Below are 22,986 nucleotides of genomic sequence, written 5' to 3'. Positions count from 1 at the left end.
GTCTATACAGAAGAAAACTAGGTAAAATATAATATTTAAGGCATAATTTATTTGTATCTTACTCAGAATTTCAGAATTCTTAATAGATAGAGAGTGTCAGTTGGTTGGAAGTTTCAATTTGAGGTTTCTTTTCCCTGTTTCTATGGGGGTCACAGAGGCAAGAGAGGAAATCACAAAACTGATAAATCTTTTCTTTCTTTTTCTTCAGCTCTTCAGTGAGGGTTCTATGGACCATGGAAATAGCAGCACCATAGTGACTGGATTTATCTTCTGGGGACTAGTGCAGTCTCTGGAACTACGGGCCTTACTATTTGCTGTTTTCTTTGTGGTATACATCACTGCCATTTTGGGAAACTTCTTTGTAGTTCTGATTATATGGACTAGCCCTTGTCTCCATACACCCATGTACTCCCTCCTAGGCCACTTGTCTTTTGTTGACATTTGCTATTCCCTGATAGCCACTCCAAAGATGCTGAGGGACCTACTGGCAGAGAGCAAGCAAATCTCATTTTCAGGTTGCTTTACCCAGCTCTTCTTCATCCATTTCCTGGGTGGCACTGAGATCCTTCATCTGGTAGTCATGGCATTTGACCGTTATGTTGCTATCTGCAGACCACTACATTATGCTGCACTCATGAATCCAGTTACCAGGAGCCATTTCTTATTGGCCTATTGGCTAGGGGGATTGGTGCATTCATCTCTCCAACTTGCCCTCTTGCTTCCACTTCCCTTCTGTGGTCCCAACCAGTTAGACAACTTCTACTGTGACATCATGCAGGTTCTGGAGCTAGCCTGCACAGACACATATGCTGTGGAACTCCTGCTGGTTAGCAATAGTGGGCTGGTCACCTTGATAGTCTTTCTGGCCTTGCTCACCTCCTACTCTGTTATCCTTGTTACCCTAAGGGCCCACTCAGCCCATGCCCGGGCAAAGGCATTATCTACTTGTGGTGCCCACGTAACAGTGGTGGTAATGACTTTCATTCCTGCACTCTGTGTCTATGCTTGGCCTTTTCGGGATTAATCCAAAGACAAGGCTATCTCAGTGCTACACATTGTGCTATTGCCTATGCTCAACCCCTTAGTCTATACTCTGAGGAACAAGGAGATGCATGAGGCCATGAAGGGTGTCTGCATCAGGGCTGTACTCTGGTTGAGAAGCTAATAGGGCTTACTGAAGTCAACAACAGTGGACTCTTCCTAAAATCATTGGTTAAGAACTGAAGTAGATATTATGTTTCATGTTATTCAAAACCATCATTGGATAATGAGGAAATTGAGCTTAAGGGACTTGCTCAAGATCACACAGATGGAAGAGCTGGTATATGAACCTAGGTCCTTTGACTCCCAATTTAGTCCTTGTTCTCCTCCATGTTGCTGCCTTTTCAAATTATAAAGCACTACAGAAACTCGAGCTATTATCATTATCATTATCATTATCATAATTAACAGAAAGTGAGATCTGGAAGGTATGGCATAAACCATATACCAAAACAATCACTGCTATTACATACTCAACAAATTACTATCATGACTCTTTTTTTTGGGTGAGGCAATTGAGGTTAAGTGACTTGCCCAAGGTCACACAGCTACTAAGTGTCAAGTGTCTGAGATTGGATTTGAACTCAGGTCCTCCTGACTCCAGGGCAGCTGTTCTATCAACTGCACCACCAAGCCACCCTTATCCTGACTCTTCTTGAAGACCTTTTAGGATGTTTCAGGGGAATACTGACCATCAGTCAAGGTATCATATTACATTTTTTGACAGCTCTATTTTTTTTTAAATTCCTAACATAAAGCCTACAGTTTGCTTCTTTGTAACCAGTTTTCTGATTCTTGAATTCTCTGTTCCAAATCTTCAGTGGTTCACCTAACACCTTAGAATAGTACTAAAGATCTTCCATGATCTGACCCTATAACACATAGTACAGGAAGATAACTGAAAGGGATACAGAGTAGATATGAAGACCTTTCTACTTTTAGATGAACAGGGCCCATTGTTGTTGAAAGGGACAGGAAAAAAAAAGCCTTTTAAATGTAAAAAGGAAAAGTCACAGTAACTGTTAAAGAACATCATGCATTGAAAATTTTGATATTTAAAAATGGGGAAATAACTGTATTTTAATTAAAAAATAATGTATTATATTATGTGTATATGTGTATATTAACAGTTTTCAGATAGATTTTGAGCAATTTAGAATATATAATGAACTGTGACATAAATATAATAATAAATCATCTTGTGAATGATGTAGAATAAGTCCTTGTTTGTATGTAAATAATTTCTAGGTTTAAAGAGGCAGATAAAGAACTTTGATATACTGAAAACTAGTGAAATGTTATTGTAAAAATGTGGTTTAAAGGACACCAAAACAGATGTTGGACTTTGCTAAAAAATTTAGAGCTGCATATGATTACAGTGTCTTAGCTCATTTGTAAATATAGTGTTAAGAGACCAAAAAAGGGTAAAAAGACACAACAGAAGACTAAAAAAGCTGTTCTGTCATAGCTGTAGCATCTAAGAACAATATGCTGACAGAATTCTCCTTCTACATAGTTCTTGACTTGCGGAAGAAAGAATTTATTTCATTGACCAAGAACTTTGGTTATATTTGTTGCTTCTCAGTTACACCTAGAGTTTGGTGAAACTGAAACTTAAGTTTGGAAGAAAGTGAAATTTCTCATAAATACCTGTTGTTGTTGTTGTTTGTTTTTTTTTTTTCTGCAATTCCATCTGATTAGAGAAATAAAAGTAGAGAGGTTTTTGCAGTACTTTGTGTCCTAGTGTGCTGGTTAGGTTTGTTAGCCTTGAAGGCTAAACTGGTTATAACCCGTTGGGATCAAGGATGGGGCAAAGGCTTTTCTCCACTGCGCTTGCTTAATAAGCTTATTGAATATTAACTGACATACCCCAAGGGTGGAGATAGCCACCATTTTTGAATATGGGACACATGAACTGGGAGGGGTTAACATGACAAGGAGGAACATTGGATGGGTGGTTCAGGAAGAGTGTAACCCAGATGAGCTGGTCCAATTCCTGCTCAGATGGGAGGGAGGAGTATGGATTTTACCAACCATTTAAAAGTTGACTCCACTTCTATACCAGAGCGCATGTGCCATTAGGGTGCAGTGTGCCCACTTGTTGCAAGAAGTGTAATAAAAGCTTTCCTTCACACACTCCTGTAGTAGATTTTTGCTTCAGATTTTTCTAACATTATCAACTATGCTATGCTTCTTCATTTGGTATCTGACTTAAAGGTCTTGATAGTTGACTCAGGGGTTCAATTCACTTCAAATTTAAACAAGAAGAAAATGTCCCGCTGCAAACTTGGAAGGCACAATGAACCTGTTCTTAATAGGCACATAAAGTCTGTGTCTCTTGTTACTTTAATGAATAAATCTATCTATTCAGAAAGGAGGATTAAGTAGGAGGCAATGGTGTGCTGGTAAATGCTTAATAATCAGCTGTCGGGGAAAAAATGTACATGACATACTTTTGGGTTGAATATTTTTAGTTTGTCAATTTTCAAAGTGTAAAGGCTCATGCTGAAAATTTAATAATTAGCCCTTACAAGTTGGTTCTAGCTGGCTCCACCACATCACTAGTAGGGGACATGACTCTCTGTGCCTCAGTTTTCTTATCTTCAAGAGAAGGATGAAGGTTAAACGAAATATCTAAAACTATGATTCTTTGATCTATTTCCTAGACTTAATAGCATGTCTCTATGCATTTCCACAAACATTTTTCCATGCCAGACTATACTTTCTGGTCATCTTGACCCCTCCAAAATCTTTTTTTCCTTCAAGGATCAGTTTATATACTAACACTTCCAAAAACGCTTAGTCAATTCTCTTCACCCCCATGAGTAGTTCTTCCCTCTTCATATTCCCCCTTTTTGCTATATTTATATATGTTTCTGAAAATTACAATATATCAAGCAGAATTTAATGACTCCATAAGACAAGAAATACGTAAAAGATCACAAGATTGAAAAAAATAACAAGAAAATGTAAGCTATCACATAAAAAAAAACTAACTTGTAAAACAGGTCAGGGGAATATAAGAATATATAGACAATCTATCTATACCACATTTCAAAAAGTAACAAAGAAAAACTGCTCAGATCTATTTGAAACAGAGGGCAGAGTGAAAATAGGAAAAATCTAGCAATCACCTCCTGAAAGAAACTCCCCAAAATGAAAATTCCTAGGAAAGTTGTAGCCTAAATCCAGAGCTTCCAGATCAAAGAAAAACTTTTTGCAAACAGCCAGAAAGAATTCAAGTACTAAGGAGTAACAGTAAGATTATATAATACTAAGTGGTTGATACTACGAAGGAGCTGAAAGCTTGAAATATGATATTCCAAAAACCAAGAGATATAAGCTTACAACCAAGGATAACTTACTCAGCAAAACTGAGTATAATACTATGAAGAGAGTTCTGGGTCTTTAATGAAATAAAGGACTTCCAAGCATTCCTGATGAAATTAGGACATCTCATTTCACACTTGCTGTATTCATTTTGGATGTTTTTGACCTCACCATTCCCCCAGTAAACTTCTTATTGGTAAATCTTATCATATTGCAATATCCAATCAGCTTTGTGACTTCCTCAGAATCCTCTGCCCCTTTGATTGGAGGGTACAGCCATAAACCCCTCCATTTAAGGAGAGGGAACAAGGTAGAAATCTCTTCAGACATCCACTCATCTCCTGCCTGGCTGCATTCATTATGAACTTTTGTGTTTTGTCTTCCCTTATTAGATTGTAAGTCCTTTAAGATCAAGGACTGTATTTCTTTTTCATATTTCTGTCCCCAACACTTAGCACAATGCCTGGCACATGGTAAGCACTTAACATATCTTTATTGGCTATTGACTAAAAAGATCAGAGCTAAGTAGAAAGTTTAAAATACAAAGATGAGAGTCAATAAAAACAACAAAAGCTAAATTTGAGTTAGCAATCTCAAGAGACTAAAAATTATAAAGTATTTACATTTTAATAATTATTTATTGAATAATGGGAAGATGATACAAGTGTCCCTTCAGAAACCATGCCACCATGGGCCATAGAAAGAGTTAAATAAAACAGAGAGCTTTGGAAGGGTTTTTTTTTAGATGTTTTGATAACCCTAAAAGAAGAAAGCAAAGGGAGGGATAAAGGAAAAAGATAGAAGGAAAGGGGAAAACACTATCTCACATAATCAGGGTGTGCAAGTATAAGACAAAAAATGTGTAAAAGAGAAGCAGGCATCACTTAATCCTCATTTTCAACAAAATGGTCAAAGGTGTGTAGAACACAGAAAATTTATGTACAAATAAGTTCAACTCATCAGGGAAATGGGAAGGAACTGGGAGAGAGGATGGGAAGAGGAATAAGAAGAAGAGACTAATTGTATTTCCAAAATGATCCTAGTTAACATTTATATAGCACTTATTTTTGTGCCAGGCACTTTATAATAATTACCTCATTTGATTCTCAAAACAACCCTGGGAGGGAGCTTCTATTACTATCTCTATTTTACTGAGGAGGAGACTGAGGTAAACAGAGGTTAAGTGACTTATCCAGCATCCACACCTTGTAAGAGTCTGAAGTGGGATTTGAACTCAGGTACTGCTGACTGTAGGTGTGATGCTCTTTCCACAGCCCTACCTAGCTGCAAACTCCAACCTCTGAGTTTGAAATGTAGAGGGAGATTTTAAAGGGAAAACAAGAGTAGGAATGTGTGATGGGTGTTTGAGTGAGAATAAAAGAGGGACAGGAAGATAAAAGCAGATTGTATTATGCACAAAGCATTGGTGCTGAGTGAACTATTTCTCACTACCCTCTTCTCTGTAAGGAAAAAGAGTGAAAGGCAAAGATAAAAGAAAGCAAAGTTAATAAGATGAAGGGAAATAGATAATTAATTATGAAAATTGTGAATATGAATGTTATAACTTCACCCATAAAAACTTGCCCATACAGTGGAAGAAGGTAGCCAATTAGACTAGAAAGTGAAATACAATAAAATTTACAAGAAATACACTTAAAACATAGAAATCCCAACAGAGTTAATGGACTGAAGTAAAATTTATAATGTGTCAGCTTAACTGAAAAAAAAAAAAGAACACAGGAGTAACAAACACAATCTCAGCCAAGGTAACAACAACAACAACAACAAATAAACATTAAAAGAAATGAAGAGTAATTACAATATGCTGACAGGTGCCACAGACAATGAATTAATTTCAATACTTAACATATGTGAACCAAATGACATTTCATTTAAATAATTAAAAATGTTAAGTCAGTTGCTAGGACAAATAAAACAAAACTACAAAATTAGATACCACAATGTACCTCTCTTTCAGACCTACACGATCCTAATTTAAAAAAAAAAATAAAGACATTAAGGACCTGAATAGAATGTTAGAAACATCAGATATGAAAGATTTCTGGCAGATGCTGAATGGGAATGGAAAGGATCATACATATTTCTCAGACATCTATGGTACCTTTACCAAAACTGAACATGTATCAGGGCATAAAAACCTCATGTTCAAATGTGGAAAAGCAGAAATATTAAATCCTTTCTTTACTAACTCAGTGCAATAGAATTATATTCAATAAAGGTCACTGCAGAAGTGATTAAAAAGTAAAAAGAATAAAAAAGACAACAACATTGGAAAACCACATGAATTCTATATAAGTAAAAAAAAAAAAGACTAGCCCTTAATATAGAATGCTCAGAAAATATTTAAGGATTATAGATTATCCAGAAAAAAGCTAAATTTATTCCATGCTTTACAATATAATATAAGAAAAGTCAGGAAGTTTACACAAAGGAAGTGAGGATGGAATTCATTCTAGATATGGAGGCCCATCTGTGCAAAAAACAAGGGAATAAGGTATAAAATGCCATGTAGAGAAAATTTTAATAGAACAGAGAGTACATGAAGAAGAGTAAAATGAAATAAGTCTAGAAAGGTAGACAGGAGTCATATTACATAGAGATTTAAATACTATGCTAAGAATTTGGCATTTTGTCTTAGCATCAATAGGGAGTTATTGCAGATTTTTGAGTAAGGAAGTGATGTAGTCAGAGGACTGAGAATCCAGACATTATAGAGTAGGCTTCCACAGTATAACAGCTCCAAGACAATCTTCCCTTATACTTCATCTCTAAGAGGTGCATTAACTCTCCAGTTGGCTTACGGATACCAGATTCTTGAGAATCAGCTCAGAGGAGCATCTTGGACCTGCATCATCATCTTCATCTTCGCCATCACCATCATCATGGATAGCTAGCATTTATATAGCACTTTAAAGTTTGCAAAGCACTTTACAAATATCTCATTTTATCCTCATGATGACACTGGGTGGTAGATGCTATTATTATCCCCATTTTTCAGATGAGCAAACTGATGCAAACAGAGACTAGGTTATTTTCCCAGGCCACACAGCTAGTAAGTGTCTGAGGTAAGATTTGAACTTAGGTTTTCCTGACTTCCTGATCATATGTCCAGCATTTTATCCACTGTGCCACCCAGCTGTCACCAATTGTAGATGGGAGGATATTTCATTAGGCAGATAGATGGATGAGTAGAGAAACTATTTTGGTGGAGCATGGTCCCTGCCTTACATGTGGAGAGACTTTCTCAAATTTTCATTTTCATTCTAGACATATGTGTTTCTTCTGCAACTTCATGGAGCCATGAAAAGGTCAGTTCCAACTCTTCATTTAATATATGCACATACATATTGAGTATGACTTTATGATTGTGATTGTGTGTGCATACAGAACTAGTGGATAGAGTAAGAGTGAATATTTTTATTGCCAGAAAGAAAAACTGAGCTATTTTGCAATTACTAATGAATCAACAATCAGTAAACATTAAGTACCTACTATGTGTCAGGCATTATGCTAAGTGCTGGGGATAAGAAAAGGGGAAAAAGAACAACAGTTCTTGCTCTGAAGTAGCTTATGATCCAATATGGGAGACAACATGCCAACAAATATATACAAAATAAGCTATATAAAGAATAAATAAGAAATACTTAGTGAGGGAAGGCACTAGAACTAACAGGGTTTGGGGAAGGCTTTCGTTGGGATGTTAATTTTCCCTCCTGTTTTCTTTATTAGAAAAAATTAAGTGGCCATTCCCCTTCCCCCAGGGCAAGAGGGGCCTTACTGGTTAATTCCTCAAGCTTCTTGGGCTACTGGATTGCTGAACCCTGTCTTTCTGCTGGTTCAGCTGTTGCAGGGTTTTTCCTGGGGTGATATTTTCTGGGCTTTCAGAGGTTAATAAGGGATGGTGAGAGTGACTTACTAATTGCCTCTATCTATTGTTTGCTTAAGAATACATTTCTTACCCATAGCTATGAGAAGTATATGATTTTTTCTAACTTTTTATAAAATTATCTTTCATATTAAGGTCATGTGTTAATTTAGAATGTATTGTGGCAAGTTGTTGGTCTAGGCCTAATTTCTGCTAGACTGCTTTCTAGTTTTCTCAAAAGTTTTCTTTTTTTATCAAATTGGGACTTTTTCTCTAGGTAATTTAGATTTTCCCCTTCATCAAACATTGGGTTTTTGACTTCTATTGTTTCTGAATCTGCCTTGTCTGTTTTGTTGACCTATCACTCTATTTTTGTTTTTGATGTTTTGATGCCTGCCGCTTTATAATATAGTTTGTGATCTGGAAGTGTTCTTCTACTTTAGTCTTCTTTTTATGATTTACCTTGATATTCTAGGTCTTCTGTTTTTGCAACTGAATTTTGTTATTACGTTATCAAGTGCCATAAGGTATCCTCTTGATAATTTGTTCAGTATAGCATTAAAAGTTTTTAGTTTTCATAATACTGTAGTATTTATTAAATTGAAATGGCCTAGCCATAAGCACTGAATATTCCTCCACTGAATATTTATGTTCTTTATTTCTTTAAAGAGCACTTTAGTATTGGGAAGTTGATACTCAGGTATTTTATGTATTTTGTCATTATTTGGAATGGAATTTTCCTTTCTATTGTTGCTTCTCATATTTTATTATTACTCTATAGAATTATTATTTATTTTTGAATATTCATGTTGAAGTTTGTAAGCTTGCTGAATTGTTTCAAATAGTATCTTTACTGGTTCACTGGGGATTTTGAAGTAAAAATCCTATTATTAACAATCAGGGATAGTTTTATCTCATCTTTACTTATCATTATTTCTTCAATTCCTTTTACTTTTCTTTTTGCTATTGCTAGCATTTCTAGAGCTATTTCAAATAAAAGCAGGGAGAGTAAGCATTCTTGCTTTACTCCTGTATTTATTGGGAAAAGGTTCTGATATATCCTGCTTGCAAATGATGCTTGACTTTTGTTTTAGCTAATTTTTTCTGTTTTTTTAAAAAAGAGATCCCTATAGGCCTTTCTAGAGTGTTTAGCATAAATGAGTGTTATACTCTTCCTGTATCTATTGAGATATTTATGTGGCTTTAGATGTTTTGATTTCAATATGAGTAATTGTATTAATTATTTTTCTAATGTCACACTGTCCTTGCATCCCTACTATAAATCTCACTTAATCATGATGAATGATTGCTGTGATGAGTTGTTTTATGCTTCTTGACAGGATTTTGTCTAAAACTTTTGAGTCAATGGTCATTAATGATATTGTCATATAGTTTAATTTCTATATTTTATCTTTTCATATCTTTAAAATTGAGTTATTAATACTATATTTGTCTCAAAAAAGGATTTGGTAGTTTTTCTCTGTTTTGGAGAATCATTTGTGAAGTATAGGTATTAAGTATTCTTTAAAAGTTTGATAGAATTCACCTGTGAATGAGGGTCAGAAAATTTTTTTTCCTTTGGCAATTCTTTTACAGCTTGACTTATTTCCTTTTCTGAGATTGGATTATTTTAAACTTCTATTTGGTCTTCTAATAGGTTAAGTGTTTTATGTTTTTGAAAGTATTCTTTTATTTCTTTTGTGTTCTCTGTTAACCTATAACTGTGTATATTTTGATTATTCTTTTTATTTCTTCTGATTGTGTTGTGTTTCATCTTGCTTATTTGTTATTTTATTTTCTACCCTCTTCTTTTTAATCAGATTGGCTAAATAGTTATCAATTTTATTTTTCTTTTCAAAGACTCATCTTTTAATTTTCTTTAATTTTCCCATATATTTTTTGGTTTCAGTTTATCTATTTCTCTTCTAATTTTAATGTCTTTTATTTTGTGATTATTTTAGCTTTATTTGGTTTTCAAATTTTTACATATAGATTCACTTCATTAATTTTCTCTTAATATCTTATTAATAGGGATATGATTTTTCCATGTAAAGAACAATTTAATTGCCAGAGATGTGGATAATGTTATTTCATCACTACCATTTTCTTTCAAATAATTATTAGTTGTTTCTATGCTTCATTCTTGGACCCACTCCTTACTTAGTATTTCATTATTAAGACTATATTTGGGTCTATGTCTTTTGTTTGTATTTCCTGACCCAATGACTACTTCTACAGCACGAAACTATTCCTGTGCATTTTGAAGACATGTAAGAATGGGTGGCAATTGAAAGCCCCTTTCCCTCTAAGTGGATTTATACAGTAGGTACCACCCTGTTCTACACTTACATACCATCTGTATAGCCTGGGCTGGGAGAGATCAGTTCTCAATGCATTTTAAACTGTATGTGACTTTGTAAGAGTACTTATGTAGCACAGACATCTTTTTATTTTCTTCTTTTTCTTCTGTGGTAACTTCTGTTATTTAATTATTTTTCTTGCAATTTTTATTGCTTGGCAATGTCTTTATTGTTTGAAGTTAGCCAAGCATGACATTTATGCAGAAATGAGTTGTTTTGCTTCACATCCATAATGAAAGTCTATTGGTCTGCTTTAAAGGAAGGAAATTTGTGGCATTGTGGGCAGGAAAGAGAAGGTTTTCCATAAATGTTATAAAGAGATTTGGAAGGAAGCTTTCTTACTCTTTATTTTTATCCTCCAGAATCACGTAATCATAGAATTACATAGTGTCCTCCTATTGAAGACTTCGGTAGGAAGTAATTTTTTACTTTTTTAAAAACCAATAAAAAGAAATTCTGAAAGACATGTATTAATTAATATTAATTCACCCCCTTATGGACAAGACAGAGTAAATCATTATTAAACTTTACCAACTTAGCATGAACTAGTTTATCAGCTTTCATTCCAACTGTGTCAAGGGATTTAGAAAGGGCTTTTAAAACAGTATTTGCATATGAAAGTTTAGCTTGGATATAGGAGTGATAAATTAGAAGATTAACATGAGTGGTATATTTCGGTAGAGCATCTAGGCAGTGATGTCTAGGCAGCTTAATCACACATGACTCCTGGATAGTCATGCAACAAGGGCATGCAAAATAGGATGAGGAAATTAACAGAAGAGGAAACAGGGCATGAAAGTCATAGTTTCACCTATGCCTCAATTATGCAAAAGTGAGGTCCTTTTCTGGAGGAGAATTGGAAAGAAAATAGAAAATCATGATGAATTTTGATTTGGCTAATTATTTTGTGGATTATTGCAGTGCCTCACCTTTCATAACTTTCTTCAGTGAGTCCTTCACATCCTTGTTCCTCAGACTGTAGATCAGGGGATTCAGCATGGGGATAACCATAGTATAAATCACTGAAGCCACCTTTTCCTGGATTACATTGTAACTAGACACTGGCTTATAATACGTGAAAATAATGGACCCATAAAATATGATAACACCTGCTAGATGGGAGCCACAGGTACTGAAGGCTTTGGATTGCCCTTTTGCAGTGTGGATACCAAGGATGCTGGAGAAAATAAAAGCATAAGAGATAAAAATCGGTAGTATGGTCACCAATGAATGGAAACCAACAAGAAACATCATCAGAAGCTCATTGATGTAAGTGCTAGAGCAGGAGAGCTTCAGGAGGGGAAGGACGTCACAGAAGTAATTGCTGATGACATTGTCCTCACAGAAAAGCAATCTGGCCAAGTAGGCTGTTTGAATCAGGCCTGAAAAAGTGCCCATTGTATATACCCCTGACACCAGCAGGGAGCAGACTCTTTGGGACATGGTGCTATAATAGAGCAGGGGGCTACATATAGCAACATAACAATCATAGGCCATAGCTGTCAGCATGTAGCACTCTGAAACAGCAAAAGAACATAAGAAAAAGAACTGGGTCAAGCACCCTGAGTAGGAGATGATGTCTTTCTTTGATACAAAGTTCATCAACATTTTGTGGGTAATGACAGAAGAGTAACAGAAAGCTATGAAGGACAAGTTACTGAGAAAATAATACATGGGGGTGTGAAGCTGAGAACTGATTCTGGCTAGTAGAATCAATACTGAATTCCCCACCATGGAGACATTGTAGATTCCTAAGAACAGGATAAAGAGGGGGAGTTGGAGTTCTGGCTGGTTACTTAATCCCATAATGATAAATTCAGTCACTATAGAGTGATTCTCTGAAGTCATTGTCCTTTGAGAGTTGGGGTGATGATCTACAGAAATGGAAATGAACAGACTAATTAGGCAAAATAGAAGTTGGCACATATTTTCTGATTCAAGAAAGGCCTTATGATTTCAGTCAAAGGTTGATCTAGGAATGGATGACCTATAAAACCATACTGACCTATAAAAACCTCAAGGGTCTGAAACCTATGCTTATCTCAGATCTGAGTCAAACTTCCCTAAAGCTACAGAGACAAATGTATACTCAGGGTAGAACAACCATGTGAAACCAATGGAGCCCAAAGCTAGTGAATAGCTGTGGCCCATACAATATTACAGTCTACAAAAATGCACATGTATAACCTATATCAGATCTCTTGCCATCTCAGAGAGGAGAAACTGGAGGGAAGGAGGAAGGGATAGAATTTGGAATTCAAAACTAAAAAAAAAACATCACAAATGTTAAAATTGTCTTAACATGTAATTGAGGAAAAATAAAATATTATTTTTAAAATGAAAAAGGAAATCCAATATATATCAACATATTAATTGCAATACTTTTTTGTGGCAGCAAAAAACTGGGAACAAAGTGGGTATCCATTGGATGATGGATTTGTGGTACATAAATGAGTGATATAATAAGAAAAAAAATAAAGTTGAATAGCACCCAGGCCATGGACAGGTCTATAATGTGCATATGAAGGCCACAACACATTGCAAGCAAGGAATTACAGAGCAGAATGAGTGTAAAAAATGCCATCAAATAAATGTATGATCAAAAAAAAAAAGATGGCTGGCCACATGGAGAGAATTAAGAAAATTGATTGATATTTTGTGTGCTGTTATAAAACTAGAGGCAAGGAGAACTCAAGGAAAGAAGCTAGTATTTTCGGTGGACCCCTTGTAGTAATGTATGGACATGAACAATTGCACAAGATGAACAGTCATGGATAGGTTAAGATCTGCATTATTGCAGGAATTAGTCACTTGTGTGAAATGACATCCATTGTTCTACTAAATGTTTGTGTACGTATAAATATGCATTTATATATAAAGATATGCAAAAATATACTAAGTTGAGCTTGCATTTATCAGAGACATCAGGTATTCATCACTTTATACCTTAATTACTCAGTTTAAACATGTAATCTTCCTTGACTTGTCTATAGGCAGACAACAAGACCACAATGAATCTACTGAAGGATTAAAGGGATGGCTTTCTATTATTATTATAAGGGTAAGACTTCCTTAATTTTCACACTGATTCATGTCTTAAAAATGGCATCCAATTGAACTTCAGATCTGATCCACAAAGCTTGGAACACATAACTTATAAACTGCTTCTATTTCTCAAGATGGTAAAACAGCAACAATAAGAATACCACATGATTTAACTATAATGTAGGGTGAGTCTTAAAACTACAGATGTTTTGAGCGTACTTGTCTCTGACTTCCCTTCCTTACTTCTTGCTGGTAAGCAAAGAAATACTCCCTCGCTTATTAATATCAGTGCTCCCCCAAATTTCCTAATCTTCCAGATCCTCCATCTTCTTTAAATCCCATAATCTATATACCTTTACTGAACCTTAGTCACACAAAGATAGTCACACTATAGATTTCATAGTTACTTACATGTGTTCTACTTCCTTAAATAAAAACTAACATTTCTAATAGGAGTAAGAACAAGTATTTATTAAGATTGTACTATATTCTGTGCATTGGACAGCTAGGTAGCACAATGGATAGAGTACTGGACCTTGACTCAGGAAGACTCATCTTCTTGAGTTCATATCTGGTCTCAGATGCTTACTAACTGTGTGACCCTGAGCAAATCACTTAACTCAGTCAACCTCTGTTTCACATCCGTAAAATGTGCTGGAGAAGCAAATGGTAAAGCACTCCAGTAACTTTGCCAAGAAAACCTCAAAATGGGGTCATGAAGAGTTGGGCATGACTGAAACAACTGAACAGAAACAAATATGCCAGGCACTATGTTAAACACATGATGGTTATTATATCGTTTGATTATACAAACAACTCTGTGAGATAAGTACTATTATAAACCACATTTCACCATTGAGGAAACTGATGCAGACAGTTTAAATGATGTGCCCAGGGTCACATAGTAAGTATCTGAGGAAGAATTTAAACTTAGGTCTTATCCTGACTCCAAGCACAGCAATTTTTCCCTAAGTTACCTAGGTGCTTTTAGGCTGCATAAAAGGTACCATTGGACCTAGAACAGATATGAATTTATTTCTATTCCATTTCTATTCTCCTTTCAGAAATATGTGTGTGTGTGTACATATATATATACACACATATGTTTAGTTCCATTGTTAACAATTATATTCTCAGCTTGTAGACCTTATTTTAATAGGTTTGTATGTTCACTATTTAACTAACATAGTACTTGTTCTCATACATCTTTCTCTCTCAAAAAAAAGAAACAACAGATGAATTGTATTATTTCTATCTCAGAAAATATAAAGATTCAGAGTCACTTACCTTCTATCTGCCTCAGGTTTCTTGTCCTTTAAAGTGGGGAAAATAATAGACTTATTATTCTTGTTCTGAGAGTTGTTGTGAGGATAAAATGAGATAATACTTGCAAGGCATTTTACAAACCTTATATAAATGCACTATACAAATCCTGGCTATTAATTCTATTATTGTTAAATGATCTTCTCATTATATAATCATAATTTTGATCAATAACAATGCTGAATGCTATATGCATTCCAGCAACTTTCTAGATCTTTCTAATAATTGTCATTATCAGTTCTTCTTCCAAGATTTCCTGAAGGCAGAATCAGATACTCGTAAAAAATTATTGAAACCTTTCATCTTTACATTACAATTATTTCCCATCTCACCCCACCAGATTGAACAATCTTGTGACAAAAATTCCCACCATAATTAAGCAGAAACATCCAATACAGAAAACTCATCTGACTGTGTACAATATGTATTTGTCCTAGTAGTACTCTGCCTCTCTGCTACAGGAGTGATGTATCTTTCCTTATCTCTTCTCAAGGACCTTCAATGGCTTTCCAATTACTCACACTTTAGCTTCCTTCCATTGTCTATTTTTTTATTATTGCATTGCTATTATCATTTTATATAATGTTGCCATGGGCATGATTTTATCATCCTGCATTAATTTGTATGAACCTTGCCTTTCTCTGAATTCTTTATATTTTTAATTATTGAAAAATAGTATTTAATTACATCCAGATATCAATATTTAAAGGTATTCTACAATCATTAAGGACCTTTTTTGTTACCACAAAGAATGCATCTGTGAATATTTTGGCATATATTCAATGTTTATTTCTGTTTGACTTCTCTGAACATAAACTCAGTAGTGATATTACTAAGAGAATTGGTAGTTTAGAGATTTTTATTCAAAATTCCAAAGTGAAATCAGAATGTTGAACCACTTTACAGGTCTATTAATAATACATCAGTGTGTCTATCTTCTCAGAGTCCAGCATTAACTGTTTCCATTTTTTTCTTTACTTTGTCAATTTGCATCGAATGAGGTGAAACCTCTGATGTGTTTTATTTTTCATTTTTCATACCATTAGTCATTTGGGATATGTATTCATGTAGCCATTTATACCTTTAATACTTCTTTTTAAAACAATTCACTTACATCTCTTTACTATGTACCTCTTAGGGGATGTCTTTTAGTGCTTATGTATTATGTCAATTCCTTGAACATTTTGTATACCAGGCATATTTTACAAATATTTTTCCAACTTTACCATATTGCTTGCAAGTCTCTCTTGATTTATTTTATTTATGGTAATGCTTTTGAATTTATATATTCAAAATTGTCTATTTTATCTTTTATGATCATTCTATCTCTTTTTTTCATCATTCTTAATCTCTCTATTCATCACATATTTCAATTCTTCATTGTTCTCTCTCTCATGGGCAAGCTAGGTGGAATGATGGATAGAGTGCTTTGCTTGAAGCCAGGAAGAACTGAATTAAAATCCATCCTCAGACACTTACTAGATCTGTGAGTTGACATTTATACAGTGCTTGAGTTTGTCCTCATAATAAATACATTACTTTGTTAGCTAGATTTAACATGTAAGAAAACTAAGGCTCATAGAAATGAAATGACTTGTCCATGATTACTCAGCTAACCAAGTATTTCAGGCAGGATGTGAACCTAGAACTTCCTTACTCCCAGTCTAACACTACAAACACTAAGTTATTCAACCACTGTTGAAACATCTGTAAGATAGAATTTGCACATAGTAGGGGTCATATAAATGTTAACTATGATGATGATAATGATGGAGATGATGATAATGATGATGGAAGTAGAAAACAGTGATCATAAAAGCAAAGAGGAACAGAAATGGTTGTCCTCCAGTAAAATACCTCTCTAGTGATAAAGGGATGGAATTAAGGTAACAAACACATGCATCATAGAATGACAAAATAATAGAATCAATGAATTTAAAGAAAATTTTGAAGTCATCTTTCTTAATCACTGTCCTCCTCATCATCATCATTGTCATCATCTCCACATTCACACAGTAAAATCATATTGAGCTTTCAATTCACTAAAATCTCTAGCTCTTTTCTACACAAATTTGTGTGACTATTTTTCATTCTTGCTTCATAGTTACATCTGACTTCAAACCTTTTAGGAAAACTAGATGGACTTTAGGTACTTGCCACGTTTTTATTGGGGTAGAAGACTAGGTGCTCTGATTGGAGTTTTACCTTTCATTTTTTTTACTTTAAGAATTATTCACATGGTACTTTCCACAAAAAAGGCTATATTGAATTTATTGGCCCTGGTTATAAAATCTACATAGCTACATCTATATTTAACACATTTTGAGATTGTTACAAGCAAAAACAGGAATAGCAACTTTACAGGCAATGAATTTCCCACACAAGTTGAAGAGGAGTTTTTATTTCTTCTTCTGGAGAACTTTGGGCCCCAAGGATATAAAAGAAGACAGAATTTCCCTCAGGATCTCTTCACTTAAAAAAATCCAGCACTGAAGGGGAAGAAGCAGTTATTCATATGATTATATGAAGGATGATGACACTGGTATCTCATGTGGTAAGAATAAGAGGCAAACTTTTCTTGGAAGTTGGGAATAGGGATCACAAGGAATGAAGAATGGAAATGATTCTTCTCCAGTAAAATATCTCTGGTGATGAGGGGATGGAATAAAAATAAGAAGCATATACATCATAGAATGATAAAATAATAGAATATTAGAATCAAAGAAATAGAAGAAATCTTGGAGATCTAGCCCAACCCATCCCTGGGTATGAATTCTATTTGCATCATTGCCAAGAAGTGATCATCTAGTCTCTACTTGAAGTAATCAAAAATTCCACAGTAGAAAATTCCACTTTGGATAGCTCTAAATGGGAAAAAGTTTTTCCTTATAGTCATCTTTTTTTTTTGCTACTATAAAAATAGATATTACGAATATATACACATGGGTGTATATATACATACATATATACAGAGCATCACACACACATACATATATATATATATATATATATATATATATATATATATATATATATATGAATTTTATTTCTCTATTTTCCCTCCTTGAGTCTAAGGAGTGGAATCCCCAGGTCAAAGTGTAGAAACAGCTTAATCACTTTCCTTGTATAATTCCACATTGCTTTCCAAAAGGGTTCAATCAGCTCATAATTCCATCAAGAGTATATTAGTTTTCCAACTCCAAATAAAGTACTGGTGGACTAAGAATATAGACTGAAACATATTTCATTTGCTTTTTTTGTTTTTTAATATGACTAACTAGGGGATTTGTTTTGCATGAATATACATATTTGTAGCAGTTTTGTTTTTGTTTTTTTCTTACCTTTTCAATGGGGAGGGGGAGGAGGAAAGTAGAGAATACAGAACTCTAAAGTAAAATTTGAATTTTAAAAAGTATATTAATGCTCCTATGTTTCAGAACCACCTCCAAAATTTATGATTCTATTTTTTAATGTTTAAAAAGGGTTAATTTTAATTTTAAAGAGTTCTTTCTGTCTTTTGATGGTGAATTTATAAACTTGAAGGGGAATCAGAGGAGAGATTTTTTTCTGAGTAAAAAGCTAAGTTTTTCTTTGGGTAGGGCTTTAGCTTTGGCTTTAAACTGATAAACATTTCAGACCAAGCATCCCATAGCATAGCTCTAGCCTTCAAGGGCTGATTCTTGGGAGAAGGTCCACCATCTCAAGCAAAGTTAGCCAATTTCTCACAAGAATATGGGGATAGTTAGGCAGATGATGAAAAGACTTGTTAAACAAGGGAATAATTCTCTTATTGAGTGAAGTCAATATCATAACTGCCTCAGTTCTATGTATGTGAAAAGAATAGCAGCACAATTAATTATCTCAAGATAAGAATGGTTTGTGGTCTATCTTATAAATGACTTAAAGAAAATTTCACTTTTACTAGGGGTTATTCATTTGAACATGAACATTTGGAAGCATTTCATTATAAGGAACTTACATGATATGCACTGTTTTGAAATTGATTATTCAATATATTTATATATCCTATCCCAGAACCTTTTGTTACAACTGAAGTTAATCTGATAACTTTTAAATGACTTTATTTTTGAATTAGAATCCATCTTCCCATAAAAAGTGTCATGTTACTAGTTCCTTGGTATAATCCATCTTAATGGGGGAATGAACAATGCCAAGTATAAAAATTGGGTTCTAATTTTCACTTTGTATCTGAGTTTCTTGGATATAGCAACATGATAACTGGCTAACCTAAAAATGTAAAATCTATGGTCTAAAAGGTTTCAAATTTGATTTTGTAGTAGTAGAGATGTAAGGTTTGCACTAACTTAGAATATTTTACTGGCTATTGGCAAAGTAAATTTGAATTATATATACATATATATACATATATATACATATATGTATATATATGTATATGTACATCTATATATATATATATATATCCATGTTGAATTACAGTCTTCTTGGAAGGGTGGAAGAAAGGGGCAAAAATACAGTAAAAAGTGCACAGCAGAGAAAAGAAAACCTACAAGGAAACAAAAAAAGCTGGGTAGCCCAGAAAACAATGTGTAGCATTTATTATATAGGTTTTCTTGAAATTAAAATTTATTTTTTTTGTATTGAATCTTCTCTTATGTTATGCTGTGTACATGGTGGCTTTTTTCCTTATTTTGCATTTAAGTTTAAAATGAATAAAAAAATTTACACAAAAAATAAATAAATAAAACAAACCACCAATGTGTGTCTCAGGCATCCTTATATCCTCTTCAATTCACAACTCCTTTTTAGTTCACACATTTGAAATTTGGTTACTTACCTTATTTTGTCAGTTAGAGGTCAGCGGACTGATGATTTTCTTCAATCTCTTATAATGTGAGAATAATTCATAAAGGTTATTGCCACATAACTGTTCAACTGTCAGGATTTTTATGACAATGCTTCAAGGGTGAGATTTTTGGAACATTTCTGATAAATTTGTAGATAATTTTGAGGTAATAAGAAGGAAAGAAGTTCTCTCTTCAGGACCTCAAGTGCTAGCAGGCAGAAGCAAGAATAATAGCAACCTTTTCTCTGAGATGCTTAGTCTACATAAGAGGGGATTTTCATTTGTTTAATGATTATCTCAAGGAAAATTTCCCTAAGGAAATGAAAGAAAATAGTTATATCTTCAAAATTTCTTCACTCCAGAGGTTGATGTCCCTGGGAAAGAAGCAGTTTCATTGAATGGGTTTGTCTCTAGATAATGACATTCTCATGAACATTTCTGGTGACCAGAGAATGGAATTCTTTTTCTGGTAGGGGGAGTAGGAGTCATGCTTAAGAATGGTGGTGAAGTTGTGGGCTGGAGCCAGTGAAAACAATCTCCCCAGAGAGTTCTATGAGGTGTTCCCTGTTCCCTCAGCTCACTGCTCTCCTGCATCCTTTGACCTTAGGAACTGAAGGCTTCTTCTCATAGAATATAGTTTCTCCTATTCCTTAAATCCTCTTCATTTTTTGCTTCACAATTGAGTCAAATTGTTTGAGTTTTCCTCTCTTTCCCACTATTACTATAAAAATCTTCAAATGAGCCCAGTATTTCCTTTTAGATAAAGTTGCTCCTCAAATATAATTCAGCAAGTATTTATTGAGCATCTTTTATATATTAAGGCACTAAGGATATAAAGAAAAAGGTAATAAGCATTTGTATAGCACTGTAATCACAGAACTTGGAAGGATTCCAAAAGATTATCTCGTTCAGGCTTCCAATTTAAAACCTAAACAAAGTCATTACCATGTTCCTCCTGTGAAAGAAGAGTTTTGAAATAATTTGTAGTACAATATGCAAGTACAACTGAGAAAAAAGGGGCATAAGGGCATAGTTATGGAGTAGAAGGCTATATGCATCTGGAGGTAGCCTGTTGAGAACAGAGACAGACAAGAGCAGTGACAGAGAAACAAAGAATTGTATTTGCCTTCATTACAATTTTCTTTAAGTTGAGGCCTACTCTGGAGGGTAATCTCTACTGTATAAGAAGAATTAAAAGAAAAGTCAATAGTCTAAGGTCTTTATATTTGCTATTTGCTATGTTGACCTTGAAAAAATTCTGCTATTCAGGAATTTCCTCATTGCATCCTTTACATCCTTGTTCCTCAGGGTGTAGATCAAAGGATTCAGCATGGGGATCACTGTGGTATAAAATACTGAGCCTACTTTCTCCTGGGCCATACTGTTGCAACTTGGTATATAATACACGATGATGATGGAACCATAAAAAACAGAAACAGCTGCCAGATGGGAGCCACAGGTGCTAAAGGCTTTATAACGGCCTTTTGTGGATTGCATGCGAAGGATGCTTAGAAGAATGAAAGTGTAAGAAATCAAAATGGGCAGAGTTGTGACCAACAAATTAAATCCACCAACAATCATCACCAGAAGCTCATTGATGTAGGTGCTGGAACAGGAGAGCTTCAGAAGGGGTAGAAGATCACAGAAGTAATGATGGATAACATTGTCCCCACAGAAGGACAGTCTGGCTAGGCAGGTTGTATGAACAATGGCCCCAATGCCCCCCATTATGTATACACCTGCCACCAACAAGGAGCAGAACCATGGCACCATGGTGACATTATAGAGCAGGGGTCTACAGATGGCAACATAACGATCATAGGCCATAGTTGTCAGCATGTAGAATTCTGCAATCACAAAGAAGAGGAAGAAAAAGAACTGAGCCATGCACCCTGGATAGGAGATGATGTTCTTCTCTGATACAAAGTTCTCTAACATTTTGGGTGTAATGACAGAGGAGTAGCAGAGATCTATGAATGACAGGTTACTGAGGAAATAATACATGGGAGTATGAAGCTGAGAACTGACCCAGATTAATAAAATCAAGTTGAGGTTCCCTACCATGGAGACTAAGTAGATTCCTAGAAACAAAATGAAGAGTGGTGTCTGGAGTTCTGTTTGGTTTGTTACGCCCAAGAGGATAAATTCTGTCACAATGGTGTTATTTCCCATTGCCATTCTTCTCCAATAAATAGGTTGGAAATCTGCAGAGGTGTGATAGAAAAGTCTTAGCAACCAAAATGATTTCTATATTCTCTGTCTCTATCACTTCATCTGTCTGTTTCTCTTTCTCCTTTCTCTCTCCCTCAGACACACACACACACACACACACACACACACACACACCCTTCCTCTTTATTTTTACTTGTTTATCATACAAATAACTAGTGTCAATTTATCAAAACCTGAGCTAGGTATTGCATCTCATGAACCTACTCATATATTTATAGAACTGGAGAATTGAAAACCACTTCATCTTGTCATGTCTAGTTAAATAACTGTGAAGTGTAACTCTCTTTACTACATCTCTGACAAGGGATTTTGGAAGTTAAATCAGGCAAAAAAAAGAAGCACTATTAAAAAACCCAAAACCTATGAAGAAGGCAGTTATATCAGCTATGGTCTAATAAAACCAGGCAGATAACAAAAAGCACAGGACTTTGCTAATGTGACCTAGGAACTGTCCAGTCATAGAATAAACTTTCATGTGAAGTAGTAAGTTCTCCTCAATGACGATGTTTGGACAGATGTTGAATGACCAAGTGGAATTGATAGTGCTATTTAGAGGATATTTAAGCATGAGATAAGCAGTTTACCTCCATGACTTCCAAGATCCTTTCTAATTGTAAGATTTATTCTGTACTTATATCATAAATGTAAAAGCTAAAAATTACCTTAGAAATCTTCTAGTTCTTATACCTCCAAATCTTACAGATGAAGAAATTGAGACCAAGAAGTTAAAGTGGAGAATGCCAAAGACAAATTTTGTCCATTAAAATTTTACCTGGGACTGGCACTAGGACTAATCAAGGGGGAAATATATTGTCCTAGTCAGTCAACCTGTCATCACTATTTAAGCCTCTACTAAGTGTCACATGCTTAGTGTTAGAGATAAAAAAGAAAGTAAAAATCAGTCCCTGTTCTCAAGGAACTCACAATCTAAGAGAGGAAGCATC

General features: G+C 34.7%; 3 protein-coding genes across 3 annotated transcripts in view; 1 reads left to right on the top strand and 2 right to left on the bottom strand.

Annotated features, from left to right (window-relative positions):
- LOC114042109 (olfactory receptor 4D5-like) overlaps positions 1 to 1,024 on the top strand; it is a 14,389-nt gene extending 13,365 nt beyond the window's left edge. The window contains exon 2 of the mRNA XM_027860793.1: positions 209 to 1,024. Coding sequence (XP_027716594.1) covers positions 209 to 1,024 — 816 coding nt within the window. The remainder of the gene's footprint in view (positions 1 to 208) is intronic.
- A 10,505-nt stretch (positions 1,025 to 11,529) lies between these two features.
- On the bottom strand, positions 11,530 to 12,486 carry LOC114042108 (olfactory receptor 8D1-like). Its single transcript, XM_027860792.1, has one exon. It carries the CDS (start codon positions 12,463 to 12,465, stop codon positions 11,530 to 11,532), a length of 936 nt encoding a protein of 311 aa, XP_027716593.1. The 5' UTR covers positions 12,466 to 12,486.
- Positions 12,487 to 21,046: 8,560 nt separating this feature from the next.
- On the bottom strand, positions 21,047 to 21,997 carry LOC114042088 (olfactory receptor 151-like). The gene has a single exon (XM_027860780.1). The coding sequence runs from the start codon at positions 21,986 to 21,988 to the stop codon at positions 21,047 to 21,049; it is 942 nt and encodes a 313-aa protein (XP_027716581.1). The 5' UTR covers positions 21,989 to 21,997.
- Between the last annotated feature and the right edge of the window lie 989 nt (positions 21,998 to 22,986).

This window comes from Vombatus ursinus, unplaced genomic scaffold (genome assembly GCF_900497805.2).
Source record: "Vombatus ursinus unplaced genomic scaffold, bare-nosed wombat genome assembly UNPS02014258.1, whole genome shotgun sequence".
Taxonomy (NCBI): Eukaryota; Metazoa; Chordata; class Mammalia; order Diprotodontia; family Vombatidae; genus Vombatus; species Vombatus ursinus.
The sequence above is the reverse complement of the archived record's forward strand: the minus strand, read 5'-3'. Positions and strand labels throughout refer to the sequence as shown.

Coding starts and splice junctions, on each gene's coding strand:
- LOC114042088 (XM_027860780.1), bottom strand. CDS start 21,988: ATGGCAATGGGAAATAACACCATTGTGACAGAATTTATCCTCTTGGGC.
- LOC114042108 (XM_027860792.1), bottom strand. CDS start 12,465: ATGACTTCAGAGAATCACTCTATAGTGACTGAATTTATCATTATGGGA.